The sequence below is a fragment of the Notolabrus celidotus genome, chromosome 9 (assembly GCF_009762535.1).
Source record: "Notolabrus celidotus isolate fNotCel1 chromosome 9, fNotCel1.pri, whole genome shotgun sequence".
Classification (NCBI taxonomy): domain Eukaryota; kingdom Metazoa; phylum Chordata; class Actinopteri; order Labriformes; family Labridae; genus Notolabrus; species Notolabrus celidotus.
The window spans coordinates 30,690,839-30,705,475 of NC_048280.1; the positions used below are offsets into that span (position 1 = coordinate 30,690,839).

Consider the following 14,637-nt stretch of genomic DNA (forward strand, 5'->3'; position numbering starts at 1 on the left):
ACTGGATTGACTTCAGAATTTAAAAGAGTTCCAGGCCATTATAGCTATGGAAGCATTGCAGACAGAACTGTAATTTGGACGCTTACCCCTCGTTTTGCGATGGCTTTCCTCAGGAGGCTGACCACATCCTTTCCCTCTACTCCACTTGCCCTGAAGGCTTTGGTCCAAGACATCAGAACACCCTACAGACATCACATCAAAAACACAATTGAGGTATTATGCCTGTTTCATCTGAGCTAGATCACATGTCAAAATCATCAGAAGTCTCCCCAAAAACATTCAGCCTGCCTGACAACTAAAACCAAAAACTGTTTTCATCCTGACTCAATGCGGACTTTGGACTAGGAGGAATCAAATCAAGCCACATTTTGACGGTTCCATTGTTTTGCATTTCTATACAGTTTTGAACAGTCTTTTAACAAACAACTCTTACCAGTTCCCTTATTTAGGAATCAAATGAGCTATGAAATATACCTCATGACAAAAACAAGGCTGTCAGAGCTTCTTTTATCCTTGCTTCTGTTGAAACGCTTAATTTGCCAAACTCAGTTGTTGTTTTTTATATGAAATGTATTGTATCTAGAATCTTAGTTTTACCTTCTTTACTTACATATTTCTATATCTATTTATCCTAACTTGACTAAATAACCGTTAATTCTTCTTGCCCCTGCACAGCACTTTATCTGACTCATTAAAAGACTTAACTGTGCCGCTTTGTAAGTGATTACATTTCTGCTAAGCTGTAGTAGGAGCATCTTAATCTCTGCTTGATTTTGTGGAATTTATTGAAATAATTTTGTATCTTAATGCTGTACTTTATTTCGTTTCTGTGTGTTCAAAGAAATGCTGCTCTGAAACCACAACTTAGAGATGGGAGACTGCTTTAAAGTGCTTACAGTATCACATGTATATTTATATTTATGCATATATTTATATTTATACATGCACATTTACAAAATTCACTGTTTATTTTTGCATGTATGAAATGTTCGATTTGGTTTCATCCACAGAATCTGAGGTGATTCTCCCACTCCAAAGTAATGCTCTGCTGGTTTTTGTGACACAGTTACCCACTAACATCCCTTGTTTGCTCTGCCTGCAGGTGGTAGCTCAAACTCAAAGGGACAAGTACAAACTACTTTTGACCTATTCAGGGAGTTAGTATTAATCGCACCGTGACTAATGCGTTAGCATTGGCAGGGTTTTAATTCATCTTTATGTAAGTGTCTTTAATGAAACGCTGCAATTGACACCAAAATAAGAGGTCCTTGTATAGAAATATAAAGTTAAATGAAAAAGCTCATCATGCAGACTGCAATTATCACAGCAGCAGCAGTGAGTCGCTGCAGCAGCTGAAAGGGACAAATTAGGATTAACCGCACCATGATTAATGTGTTAATGCTGACAGGGCTGAAATTAATTAAGCTAAGTATCTCAAATGAAGCGCTGTTGGAAGGAAGTCCTCGAATAGAAATATAAGGTTTAAGTGAAAATGCTCATCATGAAGACTGCAACCATTGTTGAACTGGGAAGCTTCAGTAGAAGAGGTCCAATCTGGCACATCTGCAGAGTTGGTCATATCTGGAAAGACCCCAGCATGCAAAAGAAGTCTGAAAGATTATTCTTACAAAGGCAGAAAGAGGAGTGAGGAGAGAAGGAGCTTATTAGAGATACAAATAGATGCTGCTGTTGATTGAAGAGTAAGCAGGGAGATAATGGGTCCATACTACAGCATTGAGGTAGGCCATAATGCAAACAAATGTATATCACATATTGGTAGAATCATGATCAGGAGGTTTTTTTTTAATTTCAGATGAAGACAAGTTACTTCAGGAATGATGAGTGTTGAATGAAGAAACCCATCCCATCACGCCCTCCACTTGTATGATTTGTCACCTACCACAAGGCTCCTCATAACACCACACAGCCCAAAAATGGTTGCGACAGATGGGCAGCGAGAGCCAGCACATCACTGAGGTTATCAAGTGGGCACCTCCCTTCACTGATATGTCGTTAAGGTAAGTACACAACACCTCAGAGAGGCTTTAAGGTTGGCTCTGGCATCCCAGGGCCAACCCCTCCATGCCAGCTCCCACCACCCATCTTACCCACAAGCAGAACCTTCCTATAATACAACACAACCCATTCAGCACTGTCACATTCAAAGGACCCAGGATCCAGATAGTGACAACACTGATGCAACCTAGCCTACCACAAGGGCCCTACTGGCCCCCACAACCCAAAACACATCAAAGAGAAGGGCAGAGCCAGAAGCGAAAAGCCTGTTTGGGTTAGAACACATCCCGGCTGGTTTAGGCTATATGCTCAACCTCCTGAGAGGATAGAAGAAAAAAAACAGAGAAGCTGTAGAGAGGTGTTAAAGAGAAGGCAGAGCCAGGGCAAGAAGCCCATTAAAGCTATAGAGCTTACCCCTGCCAAATTAGACTGTATGCTCTACCTACCCCAACTTCCCAATTTTCATGGGGGATGAGAGTTGATGGTTCGTGTAGCCTACAACGATGCTGCAGGACAAGAAAAGTATTGTGTAGTCTTTAATGTGAGTGGTAAAAAAGACCTAAAAGGCACTGTCAGTAAATGTACAGTCGATGATAGGGTTGCAAAATTCCGGGAATTTTCAAAGTTGGAAACTATCCATGGGAATTAACAGGAATTTATGGGAAATAACGAGAATAAACCAGGAATTTACTAAATTGAAGGTTGGAATTTAATAGGGAACTTAAAAATAGTTGGTGAAAATATATATTTAGCATAATCCTGACTAAAACAACCAGATTTCATGCAAGTACAGTTGAATATCTATGCTATTCCTCAATCACATGCACATAGCACACTGCTTACTGCAGGGCTATTGAGACCACGCCCCCTACATGCACTGTGCATTCCTCCATCACATGCACAGATGATTTCTAGAATCCTGCAGAGGCTTGTTAATTTTTGAATGGGTTGGGTCGGGGGATGAGTAATATTTAACTCCACATTGATGTTTTTGTTCTTCAATGAAATAATTGATTGTTAAAGGTGACATATCATGCAAAATGGACTTTTTAATGGTTCTCTACCTGAAATATGTTTCCCTGGCATGTCTACAAACCCCCCGAGAATGAAAAAAATCCATTCTGCTCCTGTTTTGATTTCTACACCTTTCTGTAAATGTGTGCTGAAACCTGAAACGAGTCGTTTCAGACATCCGTGTTTTTCATACGTAACAACAATATCCGGTCTGTCACGGAGTCAGAGCTCGGAGCTTGTTCAGCCCATAGACTGTATAAAATACAACTCAACCCCTCCTCCGTTTTTCATTCCCTGCACAAATGTGTGCTAACTAGGAGCTTAGGAGGGAGGCATGCTAGTTGTAGGCTGTCTTAATAAACACAAAGGTCGGTTTTACTCCCCACGTCTGCAGATTTGAAGATCTAGTGGATGATTTTTATTTATCATGGATAAATGCTAGCGCTAGTTAGTATAGCTACATAGCTACATGTCGTAGCTGTAGCTGTGTACCAAGACACACGTCTACATACAACAAGAAACACAATCTGTGACCAATCCTTCAGAAAAGGTCCCGCTGCCTTTCTGGTAGAGGTCGGTTTTATTCCCCACGTCTGCAGATTTGAAGATCTAGTGGATGATTTTTATTTGTCATGGATAAGTGCTAGCGCTAATTAGCATAGCCACATAGCTACATGTGCATAGCTGTAGCTGTAGCTGTGTACCAAGACACACGTCGACATATTGACAAATAAAACAACAAGAAACACTAAATCTGTGACCAATCCTTCAGAAAGGTCCTGCTGTAGAGGTCGGTTTTACTCCCCAGGCCTGCAGATTTGAAGATCTAGTGGATGATTTTTATTTATCATGGATAAGTGCTAGTGCTAGTTAGCATAGCCACATAGCTACATGTTCGTAGCTGTGTACCAAGACACACGTCGACATACTGATAAATAAAACAACAAGAAACACTAAATCTATGACCAATCCTTCAGAAAGGTCCTGCTACAGGCGCCTCTCCGTCAGGATCAGATTCAGAGGGTTGCAGTAACGTGATCTCTGAGCAGCCGTGTATATTCAGCCAACATGTAAACATTAGATCAAAGTGCTTGACAGCCGAGGCACATTCCCTTCCTGAGGGGGCGTGGTCAGAGAGAAACAGAGTGTTCTGAGGAGGACTGAAGAAGAGGGCTTTTCAGGCATGCCAAAATCAAAAGTGTTTTTTTGAGCATAAACTTTAAAGACATGTTTCGGGGACCTCTAAGAACAATATATATTGATGAAAAAAGCGTGATATGTCACCTTTAAATAAAATATTTAACACTTGATAAAGTTCTGCTTACAAATAAATCTGTGTTAATTGTATTATTTTGGATGGATGTCTGTTTATAACAAAACATATTTGTGCTTGGATATGATACCTTTCCATTAAATTACCCTCAATTCCCAGTTAATTCCCATGGAAAGTTTACAATTCAGAATATTTCCAAAATTCCCCAGCTTAACTTCCCATGGAAATTTACCGGAAACTTTCCGGAAATTTTCCACCCCTTTGCAACCCTAATCGATGACAATGAAGGTAGCTGATGAACTGTTATAGTGATGTGTCGGTCGCGAACAATCCGGCTCTAAGAGCCGGCTCTTTGAAGTGAACGACGGGAGCCGGCTCCTGACAGGGAGCCGTTTTTGTTTTTTTTCCTCGTCTTTTTCTGTGAAAGCCTCACGTGATTGGTCAAGACAAGGTGGCGTCTTGACCAATCACGTGTCTACATTGAGCAGAACGGGGAGGGGAGGGGTCAGAGACACAGACAGCACAGTGAGCAGCAACAGGAGGGAGACGAGAGGGAGAACGTGTGCGACAGAAAGAACGCACTGGAAAGGTGAGAAAACGAGTGACTGCAGAAAACACAGAAAACTTTAGACACATTTAAAAGGCATAGACTGTTCAACGGCAGAGGGATGACTGCAAGGTGAAAGTGAAAGTCCCCCCGCCCACCGTTATGGGGAATGTAAGATCTATCTATGATAAGGTGGACAAGCTAACCCAGCACCAGAGGGAATACTGGCAGAGTAGCATCATGCTAACAGAGCTAACACTGGACACGAACACCACATTGGAAGGATTTCACCTGATGTGGGCGGACAGGATACAGGAGAGTAAGACTGAACTAAATGGGGAAGAAGGCCAACTCAGTCCTGGACCCTGTGGAGGTGGTGGCTGACAGGAGAATTATGGCCAAGCTGTCGTCTTTGATGAACTTTTTTTTATATATATATATATATATATATATTCTTGTTGAAATTATTGTACTGTACACCTTTTTGTTTGCTGCTGTAACTCCATGAATTTCCCTGTTGTGGGACGAATAAAGGAGTATCTTATCTTATCTTATCTTATATGGTCTTCCAACCACTCAGGTCAATGTGACATGTAATTTAAAAGAACTCTTTCACACCACATTCCCACCCCGATGGTAGAGGCTGCTCTGTAAAGAGCCCATCAGTATTGACTCATCCCATTCACACCACCCTGGAGCTGCTTTCAGGGGTAGTTTTGAGGTTGAGGTTAAGTGCCCAGCCAGAGGAGCAGGAGCTGGGATGAAACCACCAACATTCCTGCTGACAGATAACCAGCTCCACCACTAAGATATACTCCACCCTGAATATCAGCTATTGCTGCTGCTGCTGCTGCTGCTGCTGCTGCTGGCTGAGGAATTGCATTCCATTTAGCAGGAACTTGCTCTCAGGCTCTACGTGTCAGGTGGTACCAGGGTGATGAAATGGAGCGGACCTAGTCATTGCTTTGCAGAAGAAAATGAAATGGTCATCAATTTCAACATGGCCTAACAAACAGCGAAAGAGGAACTCCGGTTTAAGTCAAAGATCACAATGATGAGGAAGAAATCTGAGTGAAATCTGACATATGGAAAAGACAGGGTCCGAAGATAGTATAAAGGAGTGATATTAAAGGAGTGAGATAATAGGAGTGAGATTAATTGACAACCAGAAAATAGGACAAAATCAGAGAACAAATCACATCAGTTATTTTTAGCATGCAAAGTCACTGATGATTGTGACAGGCTCATGGAACCCGCTAAGAAAGGTGGTGGCACCAGTTTTCTGATTTGCCTGTAACTTGGCAACCATTTCTATTCTCTGCTAAAAGATCTGTGCAGGAAATCTTTACCACCACAGGAAGTTCTCATGATAGTGATAACAAAGTTTCAGTGGTTGAAATCACTCACCTCATCTAACTTTTTCTGCTCACATGGAAAAGAGAAGGTGAAGCCCAGAGGAAGCTTTTTATCCTTTATTCCCAACTTCTCCATGAAGTCAGCCAGACATTCAGCGATGTGATCAAACAGCTTCAGGAGAGACACAAGAAAGATTTATTATCTAATGAAAAACTGAGAATGTGCAAGTTTAAGTTTCAGCATTGTGTATTTTTCTTTACATGAGTGCGTGTATAGTGTCCTCCTCTTCACGAAGGACTGTGACCTCACTAGGGCTGTCAAAATTGCTCCAAAATGACGTTCGAATATTCCCTCTTAAAAAAAAAACATAGGTTCGAACCATTCGAATATCTATATTTGCACATTATGTCAATAACGTGGACAAACTAATACAAGGAGACATAACAACTTGTATAGTTATTTTTATTTCAGATTTAACATTCCTAAAACATACCTACACATTACAAAACAAGTAAATGACCTACCGAAATACTTTTAAGACCATAGACCTCTTGCTCGCTCCCCCCCCGTGCGCAATGCGCTGAGTGAGTGCTGAGCAAGACTTGTTCGAGCAACTAAAGGTCCCGACTCTTGTCCCCAATATAGGCAGGCTTCATTCAGTGATTGAAGCAAATATTATTAACATTAATTGAAGTTAAAGTTAAAACGAAAAATTTGTCCACTTACAATCTTGGAGCTTGTATAAAAAAAAGAGAGGAAAAACTGAAGTGTCCCAGTGTCACTGATTGTCGGGCTCTTTTAGTCCACTGTCAATGTAGGGTCTTAGGCCTGACAGGTTATGCCAAAAACACAAGACAGTCCACATGTGAAGAGTCCACTGAGGATCCAGGGACGGAAAGATTTCTCTCTGCCGTCTGCTTCACGCTGTGCATGTGTGACTCCTGTGACCTGTCCCTGACCCGTCATGCAGTGCATCACTTGCAAAGCAGTCGCTGATGTGTTTTTTTTTTCACAGTCGAATATTCATTTTCACAATCGAATCTCCGTTTTTTTTTTATATTCGAATATATATTCAAATTTAGAATATTCGTTGACAGCCCTAGACCTCACCGTCACCACACACAAATGATAATGTGAAACACTGCTTACCTCTGACCCGCTGCCCCTCATAAGGTTTTCAGGGATGGTATAAATCTGATCTTCCATCTCCACTTCTTGCTTGCCATTGGCCATAACTTTGACAAGGAGCACTCTGAAGTTAGATCCACCAAGGTCAAGGGCCAAAAATTCCCCTTGTTCTGGGAAGAAGAAATAAAAAACAAAAACAAACGTATAAAAAAGAACATATCGCTCATAGAGAAGACTAACACCAGAGCTCCTTCTGTGAAACGCATAAAGACAGCTGTTTTTAAACACTCTCCTCATTTACATTTAAATGATCAGCAGCACACACTCTACTTTTCATTGCCTTTAGCTTGCACACTTCTCATTTCCTTGTTTGTTACTCTTTTCAATCTCAAACCGTCAAAAGCTTGAGTTGACGAAACCTTTAGGACAAAAAAGAGGAATTTGTCTGAAGCAGGAGCGCAACTAATTATTAATTACGATAAAGAAGGAAATTATTTCCTCAACTATTTGATTGGTTATATGCAACAAATTTCTAATTAAATCAATTTGCTTTTTAATTTCAAAGTGCCCAAAGAAATGTCCTCAAATGCCTGCTGTCATTTTTGGACAAAACTCAAAGCAAGATTTGACATTCTGCAGGAAAAACAACCGAGTTCAAGCAAAATAAGAAACATACAAAGGTAAATCTATTTAGCTGTTGCAAACATTATTTGATTGATATTCTTAAAAGGTACAGTGTGTAGAAACAGAAACAATATAAAGCAGTCTGAGTCTCAATTGAGATGCCCTCTTTTTCACCCCTGCCGCTGGAAAAGTTCTAAGTATGATGACGGCCTTCGAGGACAAGAAGCTTCAGTGAAGAGTGAGAACTATGATCCTTCATTTGTTAAGTTTTTACCATCAGAAATGTCTAACAATACAAATTCCTTTGAGTGTGTTCTGCTTAATGTCGTTAAATACTACACGCTGTACCTTTAAAGCACAGTTATATGGATGAAAGGATATATCGCAAGACGGTAAAAAATCGGTACAAATAAGGGTGGATTAAAATCGATTCAACATCATTTGTATCTGGATATTATTTTTAAACAGTAGAAGGCGCTATCTGCATTATACTCCGCTTTTTCAACATCATTAAGTCTCTTGCGCAGCTCTCTCGTCACTCGCTGAGTGGAGGTGTTTTACAAAGAATGTTTCAGAATCAGCTGACTGCATACAGCGGAGACACTCAGCTGGGAGCTGCAGCTGAGTGACAGGTCTCCATGAGCGCTTTTTTTCTCCACCGCTGGAGTGATTATGACCCGGTTGCTCTCCCGGCTGACATGTGACCACGTTCACATGCTTATTTTTCTCAATAAGAACGAGAAAACTGGACACTGTGAGTCTGAAATATGATTCTGTTCAGTTGTCCTGTTGCAGTAAATCCACATGTTGTAGTCTGAGTCTTCACTCTATGACCATGCGTCCACAGTGATTATTTATAAGCCTGCTCCTTATGTTGATATTCAGCGTGTTTAACATTTTGAACACCTCAATATGATCGTAGCTGTTTAACACCGTCAGTAATATACACTGTGTCAAAGGAAAATTTGATTTAGGAGGAAATAACGCATTTTGCATTATTTTTTACATGGAAAACATTCACGTTCTTTTAATGATTAAACCATAATTGATCGTTAACATTTCCAAAGATCGATCACGTAAAATACTTGAAATTTACATCCCTAATTTAAAGAGATTTAACTAATTTGTTTTAATATTTAAAACAAATAAATTTCATTTGTGAATCGTTCACTTTCCATTTCTCTAGAATTGTTCTGAAATTTTCCAACAAGGAATTTGTGTGTGGTGATTTTAGTTTTTTTGAAAGTGGCAGGAAAAAAGTGTTCAGTGGTTTCATTTGAGTTACAACACACCTTAAAAATTTAAAAATGACTACTTTGTTTACAAAGGAATATACGAGAAAAAATATATATTGCAACTGTCCATATCTGAGAATTGAAATAAAATAATAGTTATTTAAATTTTGAGTTATATCCAGTTTTCTTGAAAATCGTTAGAGACTCAGGAGTGAATCGCATTGTGAACCAAAAATTGGGAATTGAATCGAATCGTGGGTTGAGTGTATCCTTACATCCCTAGACCCTGTCTTTTCCATATGCCAGATTTCATTCAGATTTCTTCTTCAACATTGTGATCTTTGACTTAAACGGGAGTTCCTCTTTCGCTGTTTGTTAGGCCATGTTGAAATTGATGACCATTTCATTCTCTCCTGAAAAGCAATGACAAGGTCCACAACACAGTTACCTGTTCCATCCGGAGTGGAGAGCACAAATGTGGGCAGCATCTTGACAGCGGCTGCAGAGTTGGTGTCTCTGCACAGGCCTTTGTCCATCTCACGTCGAAATCTTACCGACACATCCATGATGGTCTCCATTGACAGATGTAGATGGGGCAGGTATCTGTCCACCTTCATCATTTTAGAGGAGGAGAAGGTGTACAGCAGTGTATCAATAAATCAATAATAAATGTATTTTGATTACAATCAATAAATAAAATGCACAATTTATGTTTACTCTACTTTGCATACAAACAGCAGCTTGTTAAAGGTATTGTGCACACAAAATGTAAAAAAAACATTCTTGTTTGCTTAAAAGCAGCTCTGTTTGTATGTTTGTTGACACAGTAAAGACAGTTAAGACATTCAGCGAAGCCCTGGGGTTCAGGGCATTAAATGCTGAGTGGCGAAATCAGTCAAATTACCCAGAGACTGATTTGCAGCAGCACAGCAGTGACGCTCCTCCGTTACACCATATTTATACTTTTACACTCAAATAAACAACCCCAACATAATGGTGTCCCTGTTTGTGATCCTGTGCAGAACTAAGACGTTAAAGCTCTTGATTATTTTTGCTAATCTGAGGAAAAGAAGAAGTGAAGAAAAAAAAAACATAACACCTGTGATATGGGATTATTTTGGATTGAGTTATGATGGCATTGCACAGAAAGATGGGGTGTGCAAAAACTTGCTACATGTATCGACACCTGAACAGCACAGAGAAAACAGTTTATGGAAATACCACAGTACTATTGTCTTTTCACTTTGGAGAAATGCATTCATTTTTAAAGAAAAAAAAACAAGTTTCATTCCATGTTGAATCTGTTCAGTTATTTTGTAAACAGTAGAGTACATGTTTTACTTTTTGCATTTTCTAAATTCAAAATGTATTTACTTTATATTTGTATGTTTTAAATTGAGAAATACACATTTAAAAATGATCAATAATCTCTGCATGTTCCTTGATTATCATTATTATTATCATTATTATTATTCAGTCACAATGTGCACATCACAGTGGATTCTTAAAGATTATTCTGCACTAGTACACTTGCTTTGTTTAAATCATCGGAAGTTGCTGCTTGATTTACTTGTGTATGTCGGTAACGTCGCTATCTATCCGTCTCGTGTTCACAACATCCCTGCAGCTGGCGATCATGGAGAAAAACAATCATGGCGTCAGCTAACAGGTGAACACGTGAAGGCAATTCCAAAATGAGCTCTACAACCAGCCCTTTTAAGATAACCATCATCAGGTCAGTCTGCTAACAACTAAATACACCAGAGGGAAGAGGTGGACACAGCTCAAACTTAGATGAGGGGATGTGGAACGAGTTGAGCCAGATTAAGTTGATCAACCTGTTTCTAGAGTTCTGCGTACAGTCAACATTATCTCTTCTCGGATGAGATAATGAAAGGCACGTACCTGCTTGAGGTGTGCACAGACTATAACTTTACTACAGAGATGCTCAAATAAAAAAAAGAAAAATGCATTAACTTTGAAGAAAACTGGGTTGTAATATTAATATCAAAAATGATAATAATAATAATAATAATAATAATAATAATAATAATAAAATAGTAATCATAATCATAATAATAACACTTATCTGTATTATTATTATTATTATTAATTATTATCATTATTGTCATCATCATTCTTGATATTAATATTACGACCCAGAAAAAGAAATGTATTGTGTCAATTAAAAATCTAAATTAAATTTAACCTCACTTTTTTTTTTCTTAATGCTTTCTGTTTATTCTGAACTTCTTCACTAGATACTTATAAGTAGAACATTTCATTAAATAAATATGAGTCTATTCTACTAGTACAGAGGGGTATACTACGAAGCGAGTTCAGCATATCCTAGATATCTTCTCCTGATCCGGCTTCACTGAAACTGACAAAGGAGATCGTGCTAAACTGTCACACGAAGCTGGTTATCAACATGTTGAGTCAATCCAGAGTTACCCTGAGCGTGTTCACATGAACGGGGCGGAGAAGGCAACATGTGACCAATCACAGACACGGACAGTCTGCCGTCAGCACATCGACATGAAATTCAAACACTGCACTGACATAAGTAAAATATGAAGAAGTTAAACACATAATCCAGACTAAGATCAACACAGCTGTGTTTGAAACATGAAGGAAGAACTGAAGAACTGAGGGATAAGACAAAAACTGTTTGAATGCACAAGTTACGTTTTATTTCTCATCACTTAGTGCAGATAGATCTGACTATAATAACTCTGTTTATTCCCTGACAGTGATCTCTCTCTCTGATTTCATCTTGTGTCCTGTGTGTAAGTTTTAGACGTAATGTTTCAGCTGCAGCCCTGAAGGTATCAAACTGAGCGCTGTGCTTAAAGGACTAATACAAATGAGAACATGATTCAAAGTGATAAGCACGCGCAGTTTTATACTTAATGCAGTAAAACAATTTAATCTGAATAATCTGACTTCAGACTCTGTTTATATATGATGTCAGGAAAGATAATCAATAACTGTCATCAGTATTTTATATATAAAATCATTTAGGTAGACAAAGTGTCCTCACGTCTCTTCTCCACTGTGGGCTTGACCCAAGCGGCAACCTCCGGTCTAAAAATATGAGTCAATGCGGAAGTGTTTAAAGCTGCAGTTCATCGAGGATCCGCTTGAGGCTGGCTCCGGAATTACCGGAAGTCGCATACACATGAATGGGAAAAAGACGATCTTTACAGGAGAAATAAACATGTTTACAGCCTGGTACAAAAGACGAGTGTAGTCTGGATAGCTCATTTCTCGATGTCCTCTCACTGTGAGGGGGGTGAATTTTTTTCTGACAGCAATTTCAAAGATATTGAGATTACTAGTCTTCCAATGAGAGGCACAGCTGCCTGCAGGAACACTGCAGCTGTTGGCTAGGAGGCTGAAAGCCCGCTTCTTTACGTCACACTGGCTCGACAGAAGCAATATGGCTGCTGCTGCCGATTGGCTTCAAAACAGCTCTTCAGAAACAGATGGGTGACGTCACGGATACTACGTCCATATTTTTTACAGTCTATGGCTTGACCGCAGTTCTCCCCCCTTCCCTCGCAATCAGCTCACAGAGCTCCGTGATTGAGCGAGCTGATTGGTCAGTGGGCAGAGTTTTCTCTAAACTGATCTCTGATCCTGAGCATAACCTGCTCCGGAGCAGGTTAGGAGTTCAGCATGAGTGACCATGGTGATCTACCCTGGTAAGGAGTGAATCACCTTTGTAGTCCTGAAAATCCAGAGTTAACCCTGAAGTTATCTCGATAACCGCAAATCCGGCTTCGTAGTATACCTCTCAGGTGTCACTATGAGTGAAATTAAAGAAGCAGCGAAATCTGAGAAAATGTTCTTGTATTAATTTAGAATGATCTGTAATTAATAGTAGAAGTAGGTGGTATCAACAGTAGAAGTGTGATCTTTCAATCTGTGTACTACTAAGTGAAATACAAGGTCTTCTTGTTTTGCAGTGACAGCACAGCTTTGTTTACTGGTAGGTGACTCTCCGATCATACACTCCCCTGAGTTAAGTAAATGTGTAAGGCACAGGTTACCATGGCAGCCTAGCCAGCAGATATAAAATCATTATCACTTTGAGAAGGTAAGCCTTACCATAATACAAGCCCTTACATGTATTATGGTAGTACACTCTACACTGCTTCAATGCTTTCATCTAGATTGATGATTTTATCTCTGTATTGCTTTTGTTTCACCTCATTGTGTTTACCCCTCTTTTAGTGCTTTGTTCCTTTTTACAGCTTGTATCCCTTTTTATTCATTCTTTCACTTTATATTTTCATTGTCTTACTTTCTTGGTCCCTCTGGTCTCAGTTCATATTGTTGGTTCTTGTGTTGCCTGTGTTCTTGTTTTGCCTGTGATATCAGTTCAAATCGTTGTTTTGGTCTTTTGTGTTTGTTTTCTCAATGTCTGATTAAAATTTTTTGTTTAAGCCCTCTCTGCTGTTGAGTTCTCTTTGTGTTTGTTTTATATGTGCCCTGTTGCCTGTCAAACACTTTGTAAGCCGTGACTTTTGAAAGGTGCTACACAAATAAAGGTATTATTAAATGCTTTACTACAAGAACTTGTGTCTTTAAGATGTTTAAATCCAGTGTTTCCTCATTAATATATCATGACAGCATTTACCCAGTTTGTTCAGAAACTTCTTTTTTATTTTTCATTTATCTATTTATTTTATTTGTACTATATTATTATTATCATTATTATTATTATTTGAATATATTGTGTTCTTAAAGCTGGGGTTGGTAGTCAGATTTAATCGGGGGGGGGGGGGGGGGTTAGACAGAGTCCTGAGGACATGCTACATTCAAATTCATGCTACTTGGTATTCACAGTTCCGTGAATTAGAGCTGTAGTTGGGCCTTAAAAGTTAGACCCGACCCGACCCGAGCCCAACAGAATTGTGCCCGAACCCGTCTAAACCCGAATTACCTCGATTTTTTATAGCCCCAAACCCGTTTACAGCCCGAACCCGACTGTCGGGTTGGGTTTGGGGTCGGACAAATATCTTCAGCTCCGCCGTGAATATCAACCCTAGCTTTAACCTTAGGATTGTGGGGTGGGTTTAGGGTCGGGGGCTGGGGTTGGGATTAGGATGGGGAGGTCTTTTTAATTTTTTTAATATTTTTTATCTATTCTATTTTAAGTTGTTTTTATGTACAGCTCTTTGTGTAGAAATTTCATTGTATGAAAAGCGCTTTAGAAATCAAGTCTGACTGATCGATTGATCTAAGTAGTTATGAATTAACACAAGTACATGTTCTTGCCAAATTGGCCACCGTCGTCCAATGGCCTCACTATCTATCTCACAACGCATGAAATACATTCCTTAAACACTTAAGAAAAGAGCTTAAAGGAGAGGTACTACAATATGTGAAAACACATGAAGAGTTTTGCAGGATAAGACCACAAAAGGCAGATTTCA

General features: G+C 39.4%; 1 protein-coding gene across 1 annotated transcript in view; it reads right to left on the reverse strand.

Annotated features, from left to right (window-relative positions):
- hk2 (hexokinase 2) overlaps positions 1–14,637 on the reverse strand; it is a 52,952-nt gene that overhangs the window by 30,742 nt on the left and 7,573 nt on the right. Inside the window, exons 2-5 of the mRNA XM_034692008.1 lie at positions 9,642–9,804; positions 7,356–7,504; positions 6,258–6,377; positions 87–182 (exon numbers count right to left, since the gene is read on the reverse strand). Coding sequence (XP_034547899.1) covers positions 87–182; positions 6,258–6,377; positions 7,356–7,504; positions 9,642–9,804 — 528 coding nt within the window. The remainder of the gene's footprint in view (positions 1–86; positions 183–6,257; positions 6,378–7,355; positions 7,505–9,641; positions 9,805–14,637) is intronic.